The sequence below is a fragment of the Muntiacus reevesi genome, chromosome 5, assembly GCF_963930625.1.
Source record: "Muntiacus reevesi chromosome 5, mMunRee1.1, whole genome shotgun sequence".
NCBI classification, from domain to species: Eukaryota; Metazoa; Chordata; class Mammalia; order Artiodactyla; family Cervidae; genus Muntiacus; species Muntiacus reevesi.
The window spans coordinates 119,958,571-119,976,274 of NC_089253.1; the positions used below are offsets into that span (position 1 = coordinate 119,958,571).

Genomic DNA, 17,704 nt, shown 5'->3' on the forward strand with positions numbered 1-17,704 from the left:
AGGGGCACAGAGTGGGGGGTGCCTTAGTACTTTACACAAAAGCCAAGCTGCAGCTCCTCCTCGCTCTTTCTTTTTAAGGAGCAGATTAGAAGTGGGGAGGTTTGCCCCGAGCAGCCCTCTCTCTGTGGGGAAAAGCCAGGGGCCTCCCCCTCACTTGCCTCTTTCTCACAGAGCAGAAAGAGTCTGCAGCGGAACGCAGCCATCCTTTGGGGGCCCAGCGGCCTCCACCCTCAGCATCCCCAGCACAGGTCCTGGGGAGACTCTGGCAAAACCACCCCTCTGCGCTCAGAGGCCGCCTTCAAAAGCAGGCAGCAGCCTCCCGCCCCACAAAGGGCGCCCGCCGCTCCTGCCCTCGCTGTCCGCCCCCGCCTCCTCCCCCAGCTGTTCCCCTGGGAAAGGGCTGAGAGTTGGGGGCCAGTGGCCCCAAAGAACCCCTGAGGAAGGCCCTCCCGGCCCAGTTTTCCTCCTCAGTGCGGTCCCACCCAAGTCTGTGGGTCAGGAGTAAGTCAGTCAGAAAGGCTTCACCTCCGTGCAGCCCTTTCCACATTCCTTATCTAATTTGTCCTCACCAGAGCCTTGTCATGCTGGCTCTATTTTTCCGTTTGTTGTTTTTTTACCATTTTTGCAGATGAAGAAAGTGAAAATTAACTCCCTTGACTGAGTGCCCCTGGCGTGGCCTCCACCGCCAGCCAGTTAAGACGTCAGCCCTGACTGGACAGTCTACACCTGTCAGGAGGGAAGACTGACGTGTCAGAGAGGAAACGGCAAACCCCGCTGAAGAGGCTGCCCTCCTCACAGAGACGAGACCTGGGCACTCTTTAATTCCCGTCATATCCAAGTGTGTGGAGAAGGCAATGGCAACCCACTCCAGTATTCTTGCCTGGAAAACCCCATGGGTGGAGAAGCCTGGTAGGCTACAGTCCATGGGATCACAAAGCGTCGGGCACGACTGAGCGACTTCTCTTTCTTTTCTTTTCTTTCCCTGCCTTGAGGGGAGTTTTACGTTTAGTTTCACAGCATCCCTAGGGCACTCCCCTGTCCTCCGCTCACATCCTCATGGGAAGAGTCCCATGGGCTGCAGAGAGACAGCCACTCCCTGGGTGCCGTGGCGTGAGGCTGCCCAGAGTCCAGGGGCTCATCGCCTTCTGGGCAGCGGGACCCTCTCAGGGGTCGGGAGGATGGGAAGCCGGAAAAGATGGGCGTTGTCTGCACCTGGCTGGCCCTGGAGTCCACGGGATGTTCTGTTCAGAGAAAAGGCGGTACGAGGTTTGCGGAGCACAAAGCCGAGCCCGCTTCCCGCCTTCACCAGCCCCTCCGTGAGCCCCTGGCACTTCAGCAGGCAGTGTGGTACCCAGGCCCCAGCAGGGGCTGCATGCTGGCACTGCGCCCAGCAGCTGTGGGGTGTCAGTCCAGGAGGGGGCGGGCATCGAGGAGAAACAGGTGTCCAGGACGGGTTTCTGAGCAGCGAGGCCCGGGTAGGCGGCTAGAGTCCATGGCGGATCGAGCAAACGAGACGGTCCTTGCTCGTCACCCCACCCCACCCCCAGTCCCCCTGGATTAGAATGATCTGGCCCCCAAAGAACAGCAATGAATTAATTAGGGGTCTGTTGTCATGAAGCAGCTCATTATTAAAGTCCCTCTCCTGGGAGGGGAGATGGGGAAAGGTATGACGATGACAGTTCTTCAAACAGAATCTTTTAAGAGAGCTAGACCCTTCCTCAGCTGTCTGCTCCCCGCTTGGGCTCTGCCAGGAAGTCAGACACCACAGATCCTACAGGGCAGCCCTGAGCTCCACCGGCCGCCCCGAATTTCAGGCAGTGTAGGCTTTCTGTCCTCACTGCCCTTCCCTTCTTGGACCCTGTTCCTCAGACCTCAACTCTGACCCCATCTTCGTGACTCTAACCCTCACTCTCCATCTGTCACTGAGCCAGCAGAGCTCCAGCTTAGAGGCTGTTTTCAGAGCAGCACCTTGAATGTTCAGAGTTGTTGCCGTTCAGTCACTCAGTCGTGTCCGACTCTTTGTGACCACAGGGACCGCAGCACGCCAGGATTCCCTGTCCATCACCATCTCCTGGAGTTTGTCCAAACTCATGTCTGTTGAGCTGGTGATGCCATCCAGCCATCTCATCCTCTGTCGTCCCCTTCTCCTCCCGCCTTCAATCTTTCCCAGCATCAGGGTCTTTTCCAGTGAGTCGGCTCTTTGCATCAGGTGGCCAAAGAATTGGAGCTTCAGCTTCAGTCCTTCCAATGAATATTCAGGACTGATTTCCTTTAGGATGGACTGGGTGGATCTCCTTGCAGTCCAAGGGACTCTCAGGAGTCTTCTCCAACACCTTCTGCTCAGAGCTCTTACCAATCCCATGGGAACCAAAAAAAAGACCATTCAGCAGACACTAAAGTGAGCAGTCTGAGTGCCGGGTTCCGGAGATTTGGTTGTGGGGGATGGGGTAGACATATGGACATGATTGCCTCATCCTCTCCCATTCTTTCCTAGAAATGGGAAAACAGAGGCCCGAGAGAGTTGAGTTCTGCCTTGCTGCCTGCCAGCTCTGTGACCTTGAGGAAGTTACTCACACCTCTGTGCCTCAGTTTCTCACCTGGGACCTGGGATAATAAGGCCTTTATGAGGATTACATTGAGATGTGTGTAAAGCCCTTGGCGTGATATCTAGCAATGTGTTGTTGTTGTTTAGTCGCTCAGTCTAAACTGACTTAACAGTTCAGTTTAGTGACTCTAAAAGAGTCATGTTCGACTCTTTGCGACCGCATGGACTGTAGCCCACGAGGCACCTCTGTCCATGGGATTTCCCGGGCAAAAATACTGGAGTGGGTTGCCATTTTCTTCTCCCTTCTCCAGGGGATCTTCCCAACCCAGGGACTGAACTTGCATCTCCTGCATCGGTAGGCAGATTCTTTACCACTGAGCCACCTGGGAAGCCCTATCTAACAATAAGAGGAATTAAATAAACGTAGACTGTGACTTGTGTTCCACTCCTGCCTGGTTTCAGCAGCAAGAATCTATCCCTCCATCAGTATGTGTTCCCGAGTTCCTACTCAGTACACAGTAGTACCCAGTACATAAGGCACATGGAGCGGCACAGAACACAGGGTCTGCTTTCCAGGGACTGGCGACGATCTCAGGAAAGGAAACTGCACATGTTCACAAGTACCTCTGCCAGGAGTCATGCTGGGTACTGTGCGGCTTCAAAGGAGGGCCTGGTGTAGACTTCATGGAGGAGGTGGCGTTTGGGTTGGGCCTTTAAGGATGATTAGGATCTAGGAAGTAAAATAAATTCTTAAACAGAGGCATAAAGACCAAGAACCTGGGGACCCAATTGGTAAATGGTGAGAAGGTCATGTGAGCTAGACAAATGACCTGCATGACACATTGAGGCATGCGAATTTTTCTAAATTTTCAGTTGGGAGAATTTCAGGTAACTTGTGTGTGTGTGTGCATGGATGCATGCAGTGATTTCCTTTATTTCATCTTCCAAAAGTAATGTGTGTTCATCATTTAAAAAAAAATAGGCGGCCAAGATAAGCTAGAGAAAGAAAATTACAAACACCTGAAATTTAAGGATTTTGCATACAGAAAAGGCAGGATCAAATAAGTGTTTTAAGAAGATTAATCTGGCACTGTTTGGTGGAACAGATTAGAGCAGGAATATGCTGGAGGCAGGGAGATTTCTCAGGTTATTGCAGTAACGCAGATAAGAGGCAATAAAGACTCAGACCTGGCCCGTTAGCATTGGGGAGAGAAATACAGCGACATAGATGTGTTTCTCTCAGTTACCGTGCATTTTCTGCACCGTGGTAGACACATGCCACATGCGTTTTTAAAAAATGACTTTTCCTTTTAAAGTCTCAGGGAGTCCCCTGCACTCAGGCCCAAGCCCAGTGTCAGAAAGCTATGCTCACAGCCTAGACCTCCCTTCCTATCTTTCCAGCCTGAAATGCCATCCTCAGTGTTAATGAAAGCAAGAGATTACTGTTCCAGATTATAAAATGTGGGGCAATTTTAGGCCATTGAAAAGAATGAGTTAATTAAAGAGTGTAATAACCCTCTTCAGCACCCGCCCTTTTTTGCTCTTTTTCCAGCTGCAGGTGGCCTTCTTTGTCACCCTGGAGGAGACAGCTATATGATCTATTTTGTTCCCTGGGACTTATCTCCAGGGACACCCAGCACTTTCTAGATGTAATTTTTAGTCCCGGTGCAGGCATTGTCCTCTTGTTTGACTTAGGGAAAACCGAGGCCCCAGGGGAGGGCAGAGTGAAAGAGACAGGACAGGCTCTGCAGTCAGGCAGCCTCTGCTTGGAGGTCTGTTCCACTGCCTCCTAGCAGCGTGATCCCGCGCTAGACACTTTGCTTCTAATGCTGTAATATGGGAAGGCCCACTGCAGAGTGTTTTCAAGATTGTTCACATTTGTGTCTCCAGCTTTTTTTGCACACTGGTTGTCATGCTCAGTAGACGTTCCGTAAATATGTTGAACTAATTGATAAAGGGAGATAAGCCATTCCAAAGCCCTCTGTATATCCAGCCCCAGGAAGTGTTAGTTTCCTTTACCCCACCCCCACCCCGCTCCGCCAGCACCCCCTGGAAATTTTCCAAGGTAGTAATTAACGCTGGGGGGCATATGTCCATAGGCCTGGTCTTCATGACTTGCTATTTCAGAGCTTGGTGTAGGCCGCATTGCCCCCACATGGACCTAAAGGTTAGTTCTAAATCATTCCCAGTTCAAAAAGCCTAAGCAGTTAGATCGTATCCCCACACGGCCAGGGCCTCCGCAGGCCAGTCACCTGGGTGTGACGGCTTGGATGGAGATCCTGGGGCTCCACCGTTGCTAGAGCTTTAGGTAAGCAGAGATTCTGGATTTAGCAGGAGGCGCTCATTATTCTTTATGAATCCCTCCTGCCACCCCTCCACACTCCCCGCCCCCCAGCTCTGTACGCTCCCGGTGAATTATCGCTTTGCCGCTGCGTGATTTGATTTCATCTGAGGCTGCTTAATGCTTCTTCCGTCCCTCGCTGTGTTTATCTTATTGTTTCCCAGAACAATCAAGTGCTTCCTCGGCCCCTGGCAGCTTCAGCTTGTTCCCGGAGCCTCCTGACCTGCCCGAGCCTTGAGCTGGAGCATCCTTGAAAGGCAGGGCTGGTCGCAGCAGAGCCCCTCGCTCTGGAACTGCCTCACGTCACTCACCTCTCCTGGCTTCTCTTGCCCCTTCCCCGGCCCCCACCAGCCCTCCATGGTAGAGCGAGACCCAAGACACTGGATTCTGGTACTTCTGGGCCTCGGGGTTGCTCTCCCCTGAGCGGTACAGGGCAAAGCCCAGAGACAGGAGCTGGTGCACCTGTGAAGTGCAGTCGGTCCTGATCCCCAAGAAGGCATGAAGACAGGCCGCTCCTCACCGCTCTTCGGGCCGTTGGATGGTGATGCCTTGGCCACCCACCCCAGGCTGATAAGGAGCAGAGAAGCCATGACTTAGAAGAGAACCCCAGCTAACCCCCTCAACCCCAGGTCAGAGTCCCTGCTCAGTACAGAGTCACCACATCCCCTGTGCTCAGAAGCCAGAATTCTCAGCCCGTCCCAAGATGCAGAAGTCCAGAGGCAAGTGGTTCCTCTTGGGACCCCCTCCCTGCTCTCCAGTAGAAAACCCTCCCCGACCTGGCCTTCTGAAATCCAGGAGCTTCTAGCCCCGCGGCCTGTGTGCTAGCCGGTCCACCCCCTGATTACTATCTAGGGCAGATCCCTGACATGCACAGAAACAGGAATAACCTGGAAATGTCGGTCTCCAGTGTCAAAGCCCCAGGATTGACCGACAGTTCACTGGCGACCGGTGCAGGAAGCATCCCCGTGTATGTGGGAGGGTGTGTGTGTGTGTGTGTGTGTGTGTGCGCGCGCGCGCTCATGCGTATGTGTGTGTAGCAGGGTGTGTGTGTGTGAGTGTGCACGCACATGTGTGCTCACATGTATGTGCGTGCGGGAGAATGCATGTGTGTGTGCACATGTGTGCATGCACACAAGTATGAGGGTCACTGGAGTTCTCAAAGCTTAGTACACCTCAGTGACTTCCTTCCATCTTGTGGACGGGAAGGGTCCTTAGTCTCTGTCTTCCTCATCTCTCCTGGCTCCATGCAACCCACAGGCCAAGTTTTCCAGACTCCTATGTTCCTATGCAATTATCTGAGCATTTAGGGGCCGGCTCCCAGCTGTCCTCCAAGGAGCCGCAGCCCACTGGACTGTGTGACTCCGCGTGGTTAGTTGCCCTTGCACGGACTGGGGGCTGAGGGAGGGGCCCTGAGCCCCTTCCAGCACCCTGGAGGTCCGGGCTGCGGTGTGTCTGTGTTCGCCTGTGGATTCACGTGTAGTGGGTGCTGGAGAGAGGGAGGAAGAATCTCAGGGACTGAATCTACCAGAGATTTCAATCTATAAATAATTCGGGTCATGAAACTCTACAAAAATAAACAGCACGAATCCTCGCCCTCGAAGCCCTAAATGCACAGCTGCAGATACACACGCTCATTAAACTCACTCCCAAGTTCAGCCTGAGCAGCAGCAGGCTGCTCTGCCTTCTTTAACAGTCTCAGTGTACACACACACACACACACACACACACACACACACACACACACTCATGCATGTGGACACACACTATACACCACACAAGCCCAGAGTCCTGAGGCAGAAATAAAATCAAATAATAAAGGCCTCCTCCAAGGGGAATTTTAGGGCACGCAGTGGTAAAACCTGCTGAAATTGTTGAGCCCTCAATGACTACATGTCGAAAGCCTCACCCTCTCCAGATACTCAGGTCTGACAAACCAGGTTTCCAGGAAATCTGGGCTTGGATGTAACAATCGCACGTCTGTATTTATGTCACAGTTTATAAAGTTTCCAAAGGCTTTGCATTTCCTTCCCCTCCTGTTTCTCCCTTTCGGTATCAGCTCCTCCAGGAAACCCTCCTCTCCTTGCCAGTCTCCCTGGATTCACCCCCGCAAACCTCTGTCACACGGGGCAGCCCAGGTGTGTGCGGACTGATGAGATTGTCCACTTGCCTGTTCCTGGGCCTTCCTAAGGGGACCCTTTCTCGAAGGGGACCCTTTCTTGAAGCATCCCCAGCTCTCAACACAAGCCTAGCTCCCAGGAGGCCATGTCCTGAATGAATATTGGACAGTCCTGAAATTCATGGCTAATATAAGTCATTTCATTCTCACAACATCCTGCTTGAGCTCTGAGGACAGAAGTTACCACCCTTATTTGGCAGCTACGGAACCTATTACACAAACAAGCGAAGCGACTTGCCTGAAGTCACACAGCCAATTAATGAGAACGCTGGGATTAGATCCCAGCCCTGCAGACACAAACCAGCGCCTCCCTCTGCGGGGTGCTGCCTCTCCAACCAGTCTGCTTCCTGCTGAGATGCCCAAGAAGATCCCCGGTTCTATGGCTCCTCAGCAACTATTACAAAAATACTACGACTACTAGTACCCCCACTACTACTAATAGAGCGATATGAGAGTGTCAGATCCCAAGCAAAAGCTCCATAATTTAGAACTAACTAGAGAAGAAGTTGATGCATAAGAAAAAGCGTTTGGAGGGGCCTGCAGGTAAGCTAGTTAATTGGATATGCTGATTTGAATTGGATATTCAAGTAAAGAGGCTGTCATTAATTTCTGTGCAGACCTAGCTATGATTTAAAGGCAAGTGACTGCTAATAGGATTACTATTTCATTCTCCTTTCGAAGAGGCCCCTCCCACCCGGAAGACCAGACAGTAAATCTCCCGTGGATTTCAGCTCACCTCCTCCTGCCCCAAAGCCAGTCCTCATCAGTTGACTTTTAGCCTCCCAGCATAGTCCTCCCAAATGAGGCTCTGAGCTTGCCACCACCCCTAGGAGACAGGTGATTGTCCCGCTGTGGCCTTGGGGTCTGAAAGAGGAAGAGCAGCTAAAGACGGCTTGGACGCTCATCTGCCCGTCTCCCCTGATCTCAGCTGCAGTGAACGGCTGTGTGCACCCGTTAATATTTCTTAGGAGAGTCACCGAGTGACTCTGAGAAATTGGACTCTATGGGAAACCCAGTTCTGCCACCCTTTAGCTGTGTGGTCTTGAGAAAGTGACGTCCTTCTCCGCGCCTACAAGTTCCTACCTGTACAATGGGAACAGTAATAATATGTCCTCCAGGGGTGGCTCGTAAGGATTAAATGAGTCCATTTTTGTTAAGCACGTTCGACAGCAGTCAGCAGTTTGTCAAAGCTATAGAAGTGGCTGTGTGTGCTGTGTGTTTAATCGCTAAGTCGTGTCCAACTCTTCGAGACCCCATGGACCGTAGCCCACCAGGCTCCTCTGTCCATGGGATTTTCCAGGCAAGAATACTGGAGGGGGTTGCCATTTCCTTCCCCAGGGGAATCTTCCCCACCCAGGGGCCACACTGGCATCCCCTGCCTTGTAGGTGGATTCTTTACCGCTGAGCCACCAAGGAAACTCCAATAGAAATGGTAGCTATTATTAAATTCTTTAGGCCAACAGGGCCCTTTGAAAAATTCACCAAATCCATCCTACCTTGAGGCAGGTCCTCATTTAACCATGAGCCAAAGAAGTCATCCTGTGTTCAAAGCCCTCCTGAGAAGGAGGTACGGTCTCCTGTGGTCACCCACTGCGCAGCGGGGGGCCCCTCTCAATAGGAATTCTGACTAGACCTAGCCTCCACCTCCTTGTGCAATGGTTCAGGCACATTTTTTTTTCTTGTGCTGGTCTCTGTAGAGACGGTCGCCCTCCAGTGTAGGACACTGTCCATCCTGTCCCACCTTCTGAGTGGTGTCCAAGCAAAGTGACAACCGCTAACTCTGCGTGTCCACTGAGGTCCCACCCTCCCAGGAGAGGAGGAGCCCAGCCAGAAAGATGGGTTGCAGTGACCAGCTTTCCCCGGCTGGCCTGCATCCCCGCCTGGCCTGCATCCCCTCCTGGCCTGCATCCCCTCCCTGCCCTGCACGTCTCCACGCTCCTCCTCTGCCTGGTTGGATTACCTGGCTGGGGCCTGTGCGGCCTGGTCTGATAACGCCCTTCTCTGGGATTGGATTCATGACCTATTTCAGTGTCTTGTTGGTCATTGAATCCTGGCCCTGGGGTGCAAGCTTCAAAGCTGGAGAGAACTCACTTTGTGGACACCACAGGACAGACGCAAGCTGTTGCATTTTAAAATGCACTTTTGTCTGGGTTTCTGCTGCAGTCTCCACCGCCACCATCCTGTGTCTGGCGAGGATGGAGAGCAACGTCGAAACTGAAAACTTCCAAGGCAGGAAAGACGGGGACCCCTGGGCTTGAATTAGAGCAGGGCCACCCTTGTCCCTCCTCAGCCCCAGGGAGTGCTCCATCAGCCGTGTTTTCCTCTGGACCACCCCGGATGGAGCCGGTGGGAGCCCCGGGGCCAGCCCTGACCGTCTGCGTCCACGAGCAGAAGGGCTTGGATGAGACGGGCTCCAAAGCCCCATAGCTCCGGCAGTTTTCCTGAGTCTGTGATTCTCCCTATTCAGAGAGGGAAGCTGAGGCTTGGGGAGGTGAGTGAGAAAGTGAACGTCAGGCAGAAATCAAGCCCAGACAAGAGCAAGAACACAGTCAGAGCAGAAGCCCCGGGACCTGGTGTCGCTCTCCGGTGTGCTGCCCACAGGGAGAGAGAGGAATCAGGGAAGGGAGCGGTGTCTGCCGCCCAGCTGGCCCGTCCTGCCTTCAGCCTGCCAGTCCCGCCCGTTCCTCATCCTTGGGACCCCAGCCCCCTGTCCCCCTTCTCCATCCTCTCTGTCTTCTCATTGGGATCTCAGAGGGCTGCACCAGCTCAAGGCGGATAGCACGGACTTCTCCGGCAGGACTGCCCCCCTCTCCAGGGATTTGGAGGGAATGACATAGGATAGTTCAGTTCAGGTTCAGTATCAAGAACATTTTCTGTTCTGGTTTAGTTTCAGCTCTGATGTTTTCAGAGTTCTGTAGGTTTGATTCTGGCTTCAACTGGTTTATTGAAAGATTCGGATTGTAGACAGGGAAAAAAACCGTTTAGGCTTCTTATTCAGAAAAAAAAAGTTAATGACTGGGATTAGTTCTAACGGGGACGTACCAGAGTATGATGATAAACTATCTTTGTAAGATTCCGCTCCAACCTGGCCATGGGTACCATCTAGTCCCAGGACCCAGAGAGGGAGGGCCAGACGTGGTATTCCTCCTTCTGAGTATGTGTGCACAGCCTCTTAGGGAGGAGGCCGATTTATCTGGCAGAGGGTTAACCAGCCTGCCCGGGTGGGGAGATGCTGAGCTGGCCAGCCCTCAAGTGGGATGATGCTTCTGCAGCTCTTGGGGCTGAGTCAGTGCTAGAGGAGAATTAAAGCAGCTTCGGAGAGGAGCAGCTGTCATAGGGAGGATGGCACGCAGTTCTGGGACATTTCCTTTTCCGAGGAGAAAGCAGAGCTTGAACTCTCCCATTTTATGGATATGGAATATTGAGGTTAAGCCAATCAGAAGTCATGACTATCACATCTCCCCCTACCTCCTGCAGTAGCCTGAGAACTTTTTTTTTATAGCAATCTTTTTAAAAAAATATTAATATATTTATTTGACTCTATTGGTCTTAGTTGTGGCGTTCAGGGTCTTCTTTGTGTCTTGGGGGATCTTTTGCTGAGACTCGAGGACTCTCTCCAGTTGTGGCTTGCGGTCTCCGGAGTGCAGGCTTAGTTGCTGCGTAGCATGTGGGATCTTAGTTCCCTGACCAGGGGTTGAACCCACGTCCTCTGTGTTGCAAGGCAGATTCTTAATCACTGGGCCACCAGGGAAGTCCTGCCTGAGAACTTTTGTAATTAAAAGCTACTGTGTTTCTAGAAGAATCTCTTGGAAATTTTGGATTTCTCTGTCTAAGAGAGAATGCTGCCCTGAAAGCTAAGGGGAGCTATTTTAATTGTGGGGCGTTTTCCCAGACTGAGACCCTTGTTCTTCCCTCTGCTTGAATCCATCACGAGATTCGCTCCAGGGTGGAGGGCAGTAGCTTCGGCCCCACCGCATCATTGCCGACCCCGAGTCTTCCTCCACCCAATGAGAATGAACTAAATAGCCCCCTCACCCCTCCCTGGAAGGAGGGGCTTTAATGACAGTTGCCAAGGCAACAGCTTGGAAGAGTAGGAAGCCACTAGTTAGGAAGAAAAAGGCCAAAAGAGGAGCTTAGGGGAAAAGAAGAGTCCATGCTGCAGGCGAGTTTCTGGGGTAAGAGTGGCTGAGAGCAGAGTTTCTTTGGTTGCACTGCGGTCACCTCCTCGTCTTCAAGGCCGGAGCTCCCACCAAAGTCGCCCACGAAGCAGGCAAGGGGAAGTCTTGCCCTGCTCCAGTCTTCACCCCTGGGATATAGGCACAGGGCCTCATGCAGGAATCTGCTGGCCCCGCCACTAGGAACTCCAGAACCACTGTACCCCACCCCACAGTGGGGTCAGGTCTCCTTACCCACACCAGTCCAGCCCAAGTCAGCAATCGCAGACCACACCCTGCTCAGGCCCCTCAAGTACACAAGCTCTTAGGAGGCTGGAAAAATTTGAATAGAAGCCCTAGTCCAACTTTCCCAAGTCTGCAGTAAACAAATGCTCCTGAGCTTCCTGACTTGGCCAGTAAAGACTGAAAATGCATCCATTCCTCCATGCATGCATGTTTCCTGTGGCATCGGGCTCCACGCTTAGCCCTTGCGATGAAGAAGTCATAGTCCTTGCTCTCAGTGGGGTGGGAGACGTGGGCAGAGGGAAGGAGATGGTTAGAAGTCCAAGAGAGAAATCAAAGCAAATAGGAGGGAGAAACTTCATCTTAAAATCATCCAGAGAAAACCGTCTTTTGACCTCAACTTTGATTTAGCCCTAAAGAGCCCATGACACTTTATCAGCTGGATCATAGTTCATGTCCTTCGTAATAAGCATTTCCCAGGCATTCCCTTTTGTCCATCACCAGCTCTGTTCCCAGTTCCATTCTAGGCCTCAGAGGCTGGTCCTCAGAGAAACAGAAAGCATTCCTGCCTTCAAAATGTTGGTGGACTTACGCACATGTGAGGCAATCAGAGAACAATTTAAGTAGGTAGTCAATATGCATTAGCTAATACATATACAATGAACAACTCAATTGATTATAATCTCAGGACAAAATGTCTGGTGGGGGAAAAAAATAGCCCTCAGGGTGAGGAGCAATTAGTGTGGTAGAGATATTAGAGAAGGCTTTACGGGGGAAGTGGGCTTGAACGGGGGTGGGGGGGGGTTTAGATGGACAGAGAACAAAGAAACGGCCCGGGTTAGCAATATTGGTCAACAATCAGCTTCTGTGTTGGGAACAGGAAGCCTAGCAGGAGGAGTGCGTTCAAACCGTGGACTCCCCGTCATCTTGTTTCTGAATGAGCTGACGGTCCTCAGGGGCCTCTCTCCACTGGCTTTCCAAATTCTGTTTAGAACTGGAGTGTTAGTCACTGAGTCATGTCCGACTCTTTGCGACCACATGGACTGTAGCCCTCCAGGCTCCTCCATCCTTGGGATTTTCCAGGCAAGAATACTGAAGTGGGTTGCCATTTTCTTCTCCAGAGGATCTTCCTGACCGAGGGATCGAACCCCAGTCTTCCGCATTGCAGGCAGACTCATTACCGCCTGAGCTACCAAGACGCTTCATGTATTGCTTAGACAAAGGGGTTGTTTCTCCAACCCCCAGCCCAGGAGTATCCACATTGGCTGGGAATTTATTAGAAATGAAATTTCTCAGGCCTCATTCCCACTGAATCAGAAACTCTGGGATAGTCCCAGGGGTGAATTTCCCACTTCCTTCAGGTGGTTCTCAGGGCATGCTGGTTTGAAAACCCTGGGCGACATTGGTGCTTTTAAACCCTAGCTGCTCATTAGCGTCACCCGGGGAGCTTTGAAACCCAAAGAAGATGCCAGGTCCCCAAGCACAGAATTTCTGATGAATGGATCCAGCCATGTGTTTTAAAAACTCCCCTGATTATTCTAATGTACATCCAGCCTGAGAAGCCCCAGACTAGATGACCTCTCGGTTCTTCCTGATTTCTTATCCTGGGATGGACTCTGAGACTGACTCTCAGATTTCTGTCCTTGGGGATTCCTGGCTCACCAAAATCACCTGGTGGATTTGCACACATCATTCAGGGGATATTGCTGTGGTGGGGGTGCGGGGGCAGAAATCTCTTTCTGAGATCCTAAAATCTTGAATCTCTTGATGACCTGTTTTTTGATGGTTTGTGTGCTGGTCCCACCATCCTCCCTCGCCTGCTCAAGGCGAAACCATTGTGTGTAGATATTGATTCTCCTACCCCAAACGCTAACAAGTGTGCACAAGCACACACTCACACACCCCCATCACACAGTGCTGTGAACACATCCATACACGCACAAGAATAACCACATAAGGACATTCAGACCGCACCTAAAGACATGTATGCACACACAGATAAACCCGCCATTAGAAGGTCCAGACCAGCACGCTCAGACTGCTTGGAAAAGGATTCCTCTGGGTGGAAACTGGGCTGTGTGAACTAAGAAGCACCTCTGTCTTCCCTGTGACCCAGCCTGCTTCAGGGTAGCTCCTGGGGGCCGGACGTGAGCATTGTCTTCTGTAAACTACCTGCTCCAGGCTCAGGCAGGGAATTCAGAAGGGGCTGCTGAGAACAGATGCTGAGGGTGCCCTTGTTTCTTTCGCAGATTCGAGCAGATGGTCCCCCCCACGGCGGGGTCCAATATGAGATGGTCTCCGTGCTCAAAGACGGGAGCCCCATCCTCCGGGACATGGCCTTCTCCATCGACCAGCGCTACCTGTACATCATGTCTGAGAGGCAGGTAAGTGCCGGCACCCACCCCTGCTTTCCAGAGCCCGGGAGGCGCAGATAACCCATGACCTTTGTGCAGAAGCTTTTCCGCGGAACAAGAGAGACCCCTGGGCCTGCTGCTCAGAGGCCCCGGGAAGCTTTTGCAGGGAGTCAGGGAGAAGCCACTGGGGCCAGTCACTTCCCGGAGCTTCTCTGCAGGCCATAGACCCTGTCTGAGCACATGATGAACAGCCCCGCAAAAACAGGCCAGACTGCGCGGAGCAGCTTGGTGTGATTAGAAGGTAGATTTACTGCCCCAGGCCCACAGAGTCTGCTGCTCAAGGGAGCCAAAGAGGTGTAAATAATCCAGGCCTCCAGGCTGGACTCAGTCCTGGGAGAGATAGACCCAAGATAGGGCCCCAGAAAGAGATAAAAAAAAAATCTTGGCCTGAGTCTTAGAGGGATGCAGGGTAGAAGTTGGCCAGATCTGAGGAGCTGCAACTCTGCCTGCAGAGACGGAGAGCCCTGAGAAATGGACCTCTCTCCTGTGCTGGGTAAACCCCGAGTCGGTTCCCCACCTGCCTGGATGCAACCTTATTCTCTCGGGGTTTTATTTGATCTGAATGAATATGTAGGAGCAGAGAGAAGGCAAATGCAAGGAGAGCTGCAGTGAAGGACAAGAGAAGGGGAGACGGGGTTTCACCAAAGCAATGGAGATGCAGGAAGCAAAGCTTAGCCTTAGGAAAAGCTGGCTGCGTTTCCACTCATTGTCAGTGGGTCAACAGTTGGTCAGCAGTGGCGGTGGTCTTGGCATTGACATGGTAAGATCAAGGCTGTAAGAAGCAGAAAGGACCGTGACTCTGTCTTGGTGTGGAGGACACTGACTTAGGCTAGATAAGGGTGCTGTGCTGGGGGACCAGAGAGCTTTCTCAAGGTGCCTCCCTGCTCGGGCATCATTCTCAAAACACTCTGCAAAGATTCCAGGCGTCTGGCATCAGGTTCAGCCTGCCCAGAGTTCTCTTTCTCTCCTCCGTGTTTGTGTTTATGAATTCTGAATTGGGGACAAGGGAGGCAGGGAGGGAGGCAGAGGTAAACGGGTATCTGATGGCATAAGGGAAGTAGAGGTGCAACTCTAACTTGAAAATTCCTTCTCAGAAGAGATGACACAAATCATAGGCTGATCGTCGGCAAATTATACCACATCCTCTTGAATCCGCCTTTTTTTCTTTTTTTACCTTCCTTCCTTTATGTAACCCCCATGATCAAGGTATAAACAGGTCCAGATGGGAACTTATAACCCTAAAAAAGAAAAAAAAATGGCTGATCATGTATTTATTGGGAACAACTTTCTGGAAAAACATCAAAATAAGTGGAACTTGGTCACTCTCCTTAAGTTGTTTGGAATCTAACAAGGGAAAATCTGTAGCATCAGGTTGGAGTCTATAAATGCTCTGCCTTTCCTTTCTGTTTTTCTTTGTTTATAAGACAAACAGCAATTTCTTTCAAATGGTAGATGGGCACCACACAAATTCAGATAATTCAAATTTGCCTTCTCCGGATCGTCCCCTAGGCAGGTGCATAAAAGGATAGTCAGAGGGATCAAACAGATCTGTGGTCCCCCACCTTTTTTGACACCAGGAACCAATCATCATGGAAGACAATTTTTCCATAGACGGCGGTGGGGGAGTGGGGTTGGTTTCGGGATAATTCAAGCACATTGCCTTTATTGTGTATTTTATTTCTATTATGATTACACCAGCTCCACCCCAGATCATCAGGCATTAGATCCCAGAGGTTGGGGACCCCTGAAATAGAGCCACATTGACATCAAATTAATATTTTCAGAAGATGTTAAGTATGACTGAGGAGCAAGCTGATAACTCTGGATAAAAATTCTTTCTTGGGTTCTCGGAGCCCCATGAAGTGGAAAAGCAGAGAGAGCCAACAGAAGTGACCAGTGAGACCTCGGTGGGGCCGAGATGATGCCGAGACACGTCTCTGGGCTAAATGCTCGGTCGCTTCAGTCCCGTCTGACTCTCTGCAGCCCTATGGACTGTGTATCCTGCCAGGTTCCTCTGTCCACGGGATTCACATCTTTCACTCAAATGAGATGCTTTTCGAAATTGAATTCAAAACGTGACCAAAGGAAAGGGCTGGAGGCTGATAAGTGGCCTTCAGGGAATATAATGACCTCTCCAAACCATATCTGATGTTACCCCTGGGAGCATCCGCTCTGACTAAACCGAGCGTCCGCAGCTTATTTCTGAATAATCCTCCTTCAGTCTCACCTCCGGGGTCTGCTGCCCAGTGCCTGTCAGTCGGCCCCAACGCAGAGCTGCTCGGTAGTAACCGTCGCACGGAGCAGATGTGGGAGGAGTTTGGGTTTACGCCCTGTGGCTGTCTTGAATCAGCTGAGCCATGAGTCGGGAGGTCGCTGTGCCAGGCGGAGCCCGGGTCAGTGGGCAGCAGGGCAGGGCGTGGATCGGAGGTGGAGCTCGGAGTCCTGCCTCTTGGAGAGCCACAGGCCACATGCCAGCCGGTACCCGGGGGTCTCGCCAGGGGCCGGGCCCGGGGAGGGGGGCCAGTACCAGGGGCCGGGTCTGGGGAAGGGCCACCCGAGGCGAGCGGCGACGAGCGCAGTTTTCAGACAGCCTGGACCTCGCAAAGGCAGCAGTTGAACGTGTGGCGAGAGAGCGGTCGACGGTGGTGGAGTCGGATGGCGTGCGCTCTGGGTCAGTGTTTGCGCTGATGCTGGCTGTATGACCGCCTTAACAGCTTCTGTTTCCTCCTTTCTGGAATGGAGGAAGTGAGCTGAAGTCACTCAGTCGTGTCCGACTCTTTGTGGCCCCGTGGACTCTAGCCCCCCCAGGCTCCTCCGTCCGTGGGATTGTTCCAGGCAAGAAGACTGGAGGGGGTTGCCGTTTCCTTCTCCAGGGGATCTTCCCGACCCAGGGATCGAACTCGGGTCTCCTGCACTGCAGGCCAACTCTTTGCCGTCTGAGCCACCAGTGAATCCTGGTGGAGATGGAGGATCTGCGTCTAGTAACAGGGCTGTGTCTGAGGTCTGACGCTCTCAACAGGGTGGCCTCAGACAGGTCCCACCTTCTCGTCTCGGGCGTCGAGGTGATGCTGGCTGAGACGGCAGGGGGCTCCTGCCGCGTCAGCTCTCACAGACCAGCACTGTTCCTGACGGCCCCTCCCCGCTCTCAGCCCTGGGGATCCCACTTCGCAGGAGGGCGGCGACCGTGGGTGCTGATGAGCAGGAAGCTAAGTGGCGGTCGGCACCGCCAGCAGGCCTCGGGCCAGGCCAGGAGACCTGTGTTCTCATCCCAGCCCCCCTTTGACCAGCTGGGCGACCTAGACCCTGGACGTCTCAGGGACTCAGTGTCCTCAGCTTGAAAGATGGAGAGAATAAATGTGACCATAGCGTCTCTTTCAGCTATTAAAGAGTTTCTCTCAGGCCTGGGGATCAGGACTCTTTTCCATCTCCAGAAGACAGCCTCAGAAGCGCAGGAAACAATCTTGAGGTCAAACCAAAAGAACTTTCTGAAGGAGAGCTTTTATGAGGCTGTGTGTGCCCGTATGAACTTCTTCCCACAAGGATGAACACTGCAGTGAGGACAGAACGGTGGCTATGGGCCTCCATGGTGGCTCGGCTGATAGAAAATCTGCCTGCAGTGCAGGAGACCTGGGTTTGATCCCTGGGTTGGGAAGATCCCCTGGAGAAGGAAATGGCAGTCCACTCCAGTATTCTTGTCTGGGAAATCCCATGGCCGGAGGAGCCTGGGGGCTACAGTCCATGGGGTCACAAAAGTCAGATATGACTGCAGTGAATAAACCACCACCATGGATAAGCAGATTCTTGTTTTGAGGCAATGTTTTAAGGCTTTGG

General features: G+C 52.3%; 1 protein-coding gene across 3 annotated transcripts in view; it reads left to right on the top strand.

Annotated features, from left to right (window-relative positions):
- The window catches only part of PLXNA2 (plexin A2), a 229,128-nt gene that overhangs the window by 88,133 nt on the left and 123,291 nt on the right, over nt 1–17,704 (top strand). For all 3 annotated transcript variants that reach the window (XM_065936292.1, XM_065936293.1, XM_065936294.1), the window contains exon 4: nt 13,709–13,843. In XM_065936292.1, the coding sequence (XP_065792364.1) occupies nt 13,709–13,843 (135 nt within the window). The remainder of the gene's footprint in view (nt 1–13,708; nt 13,844–17,704) is intronic.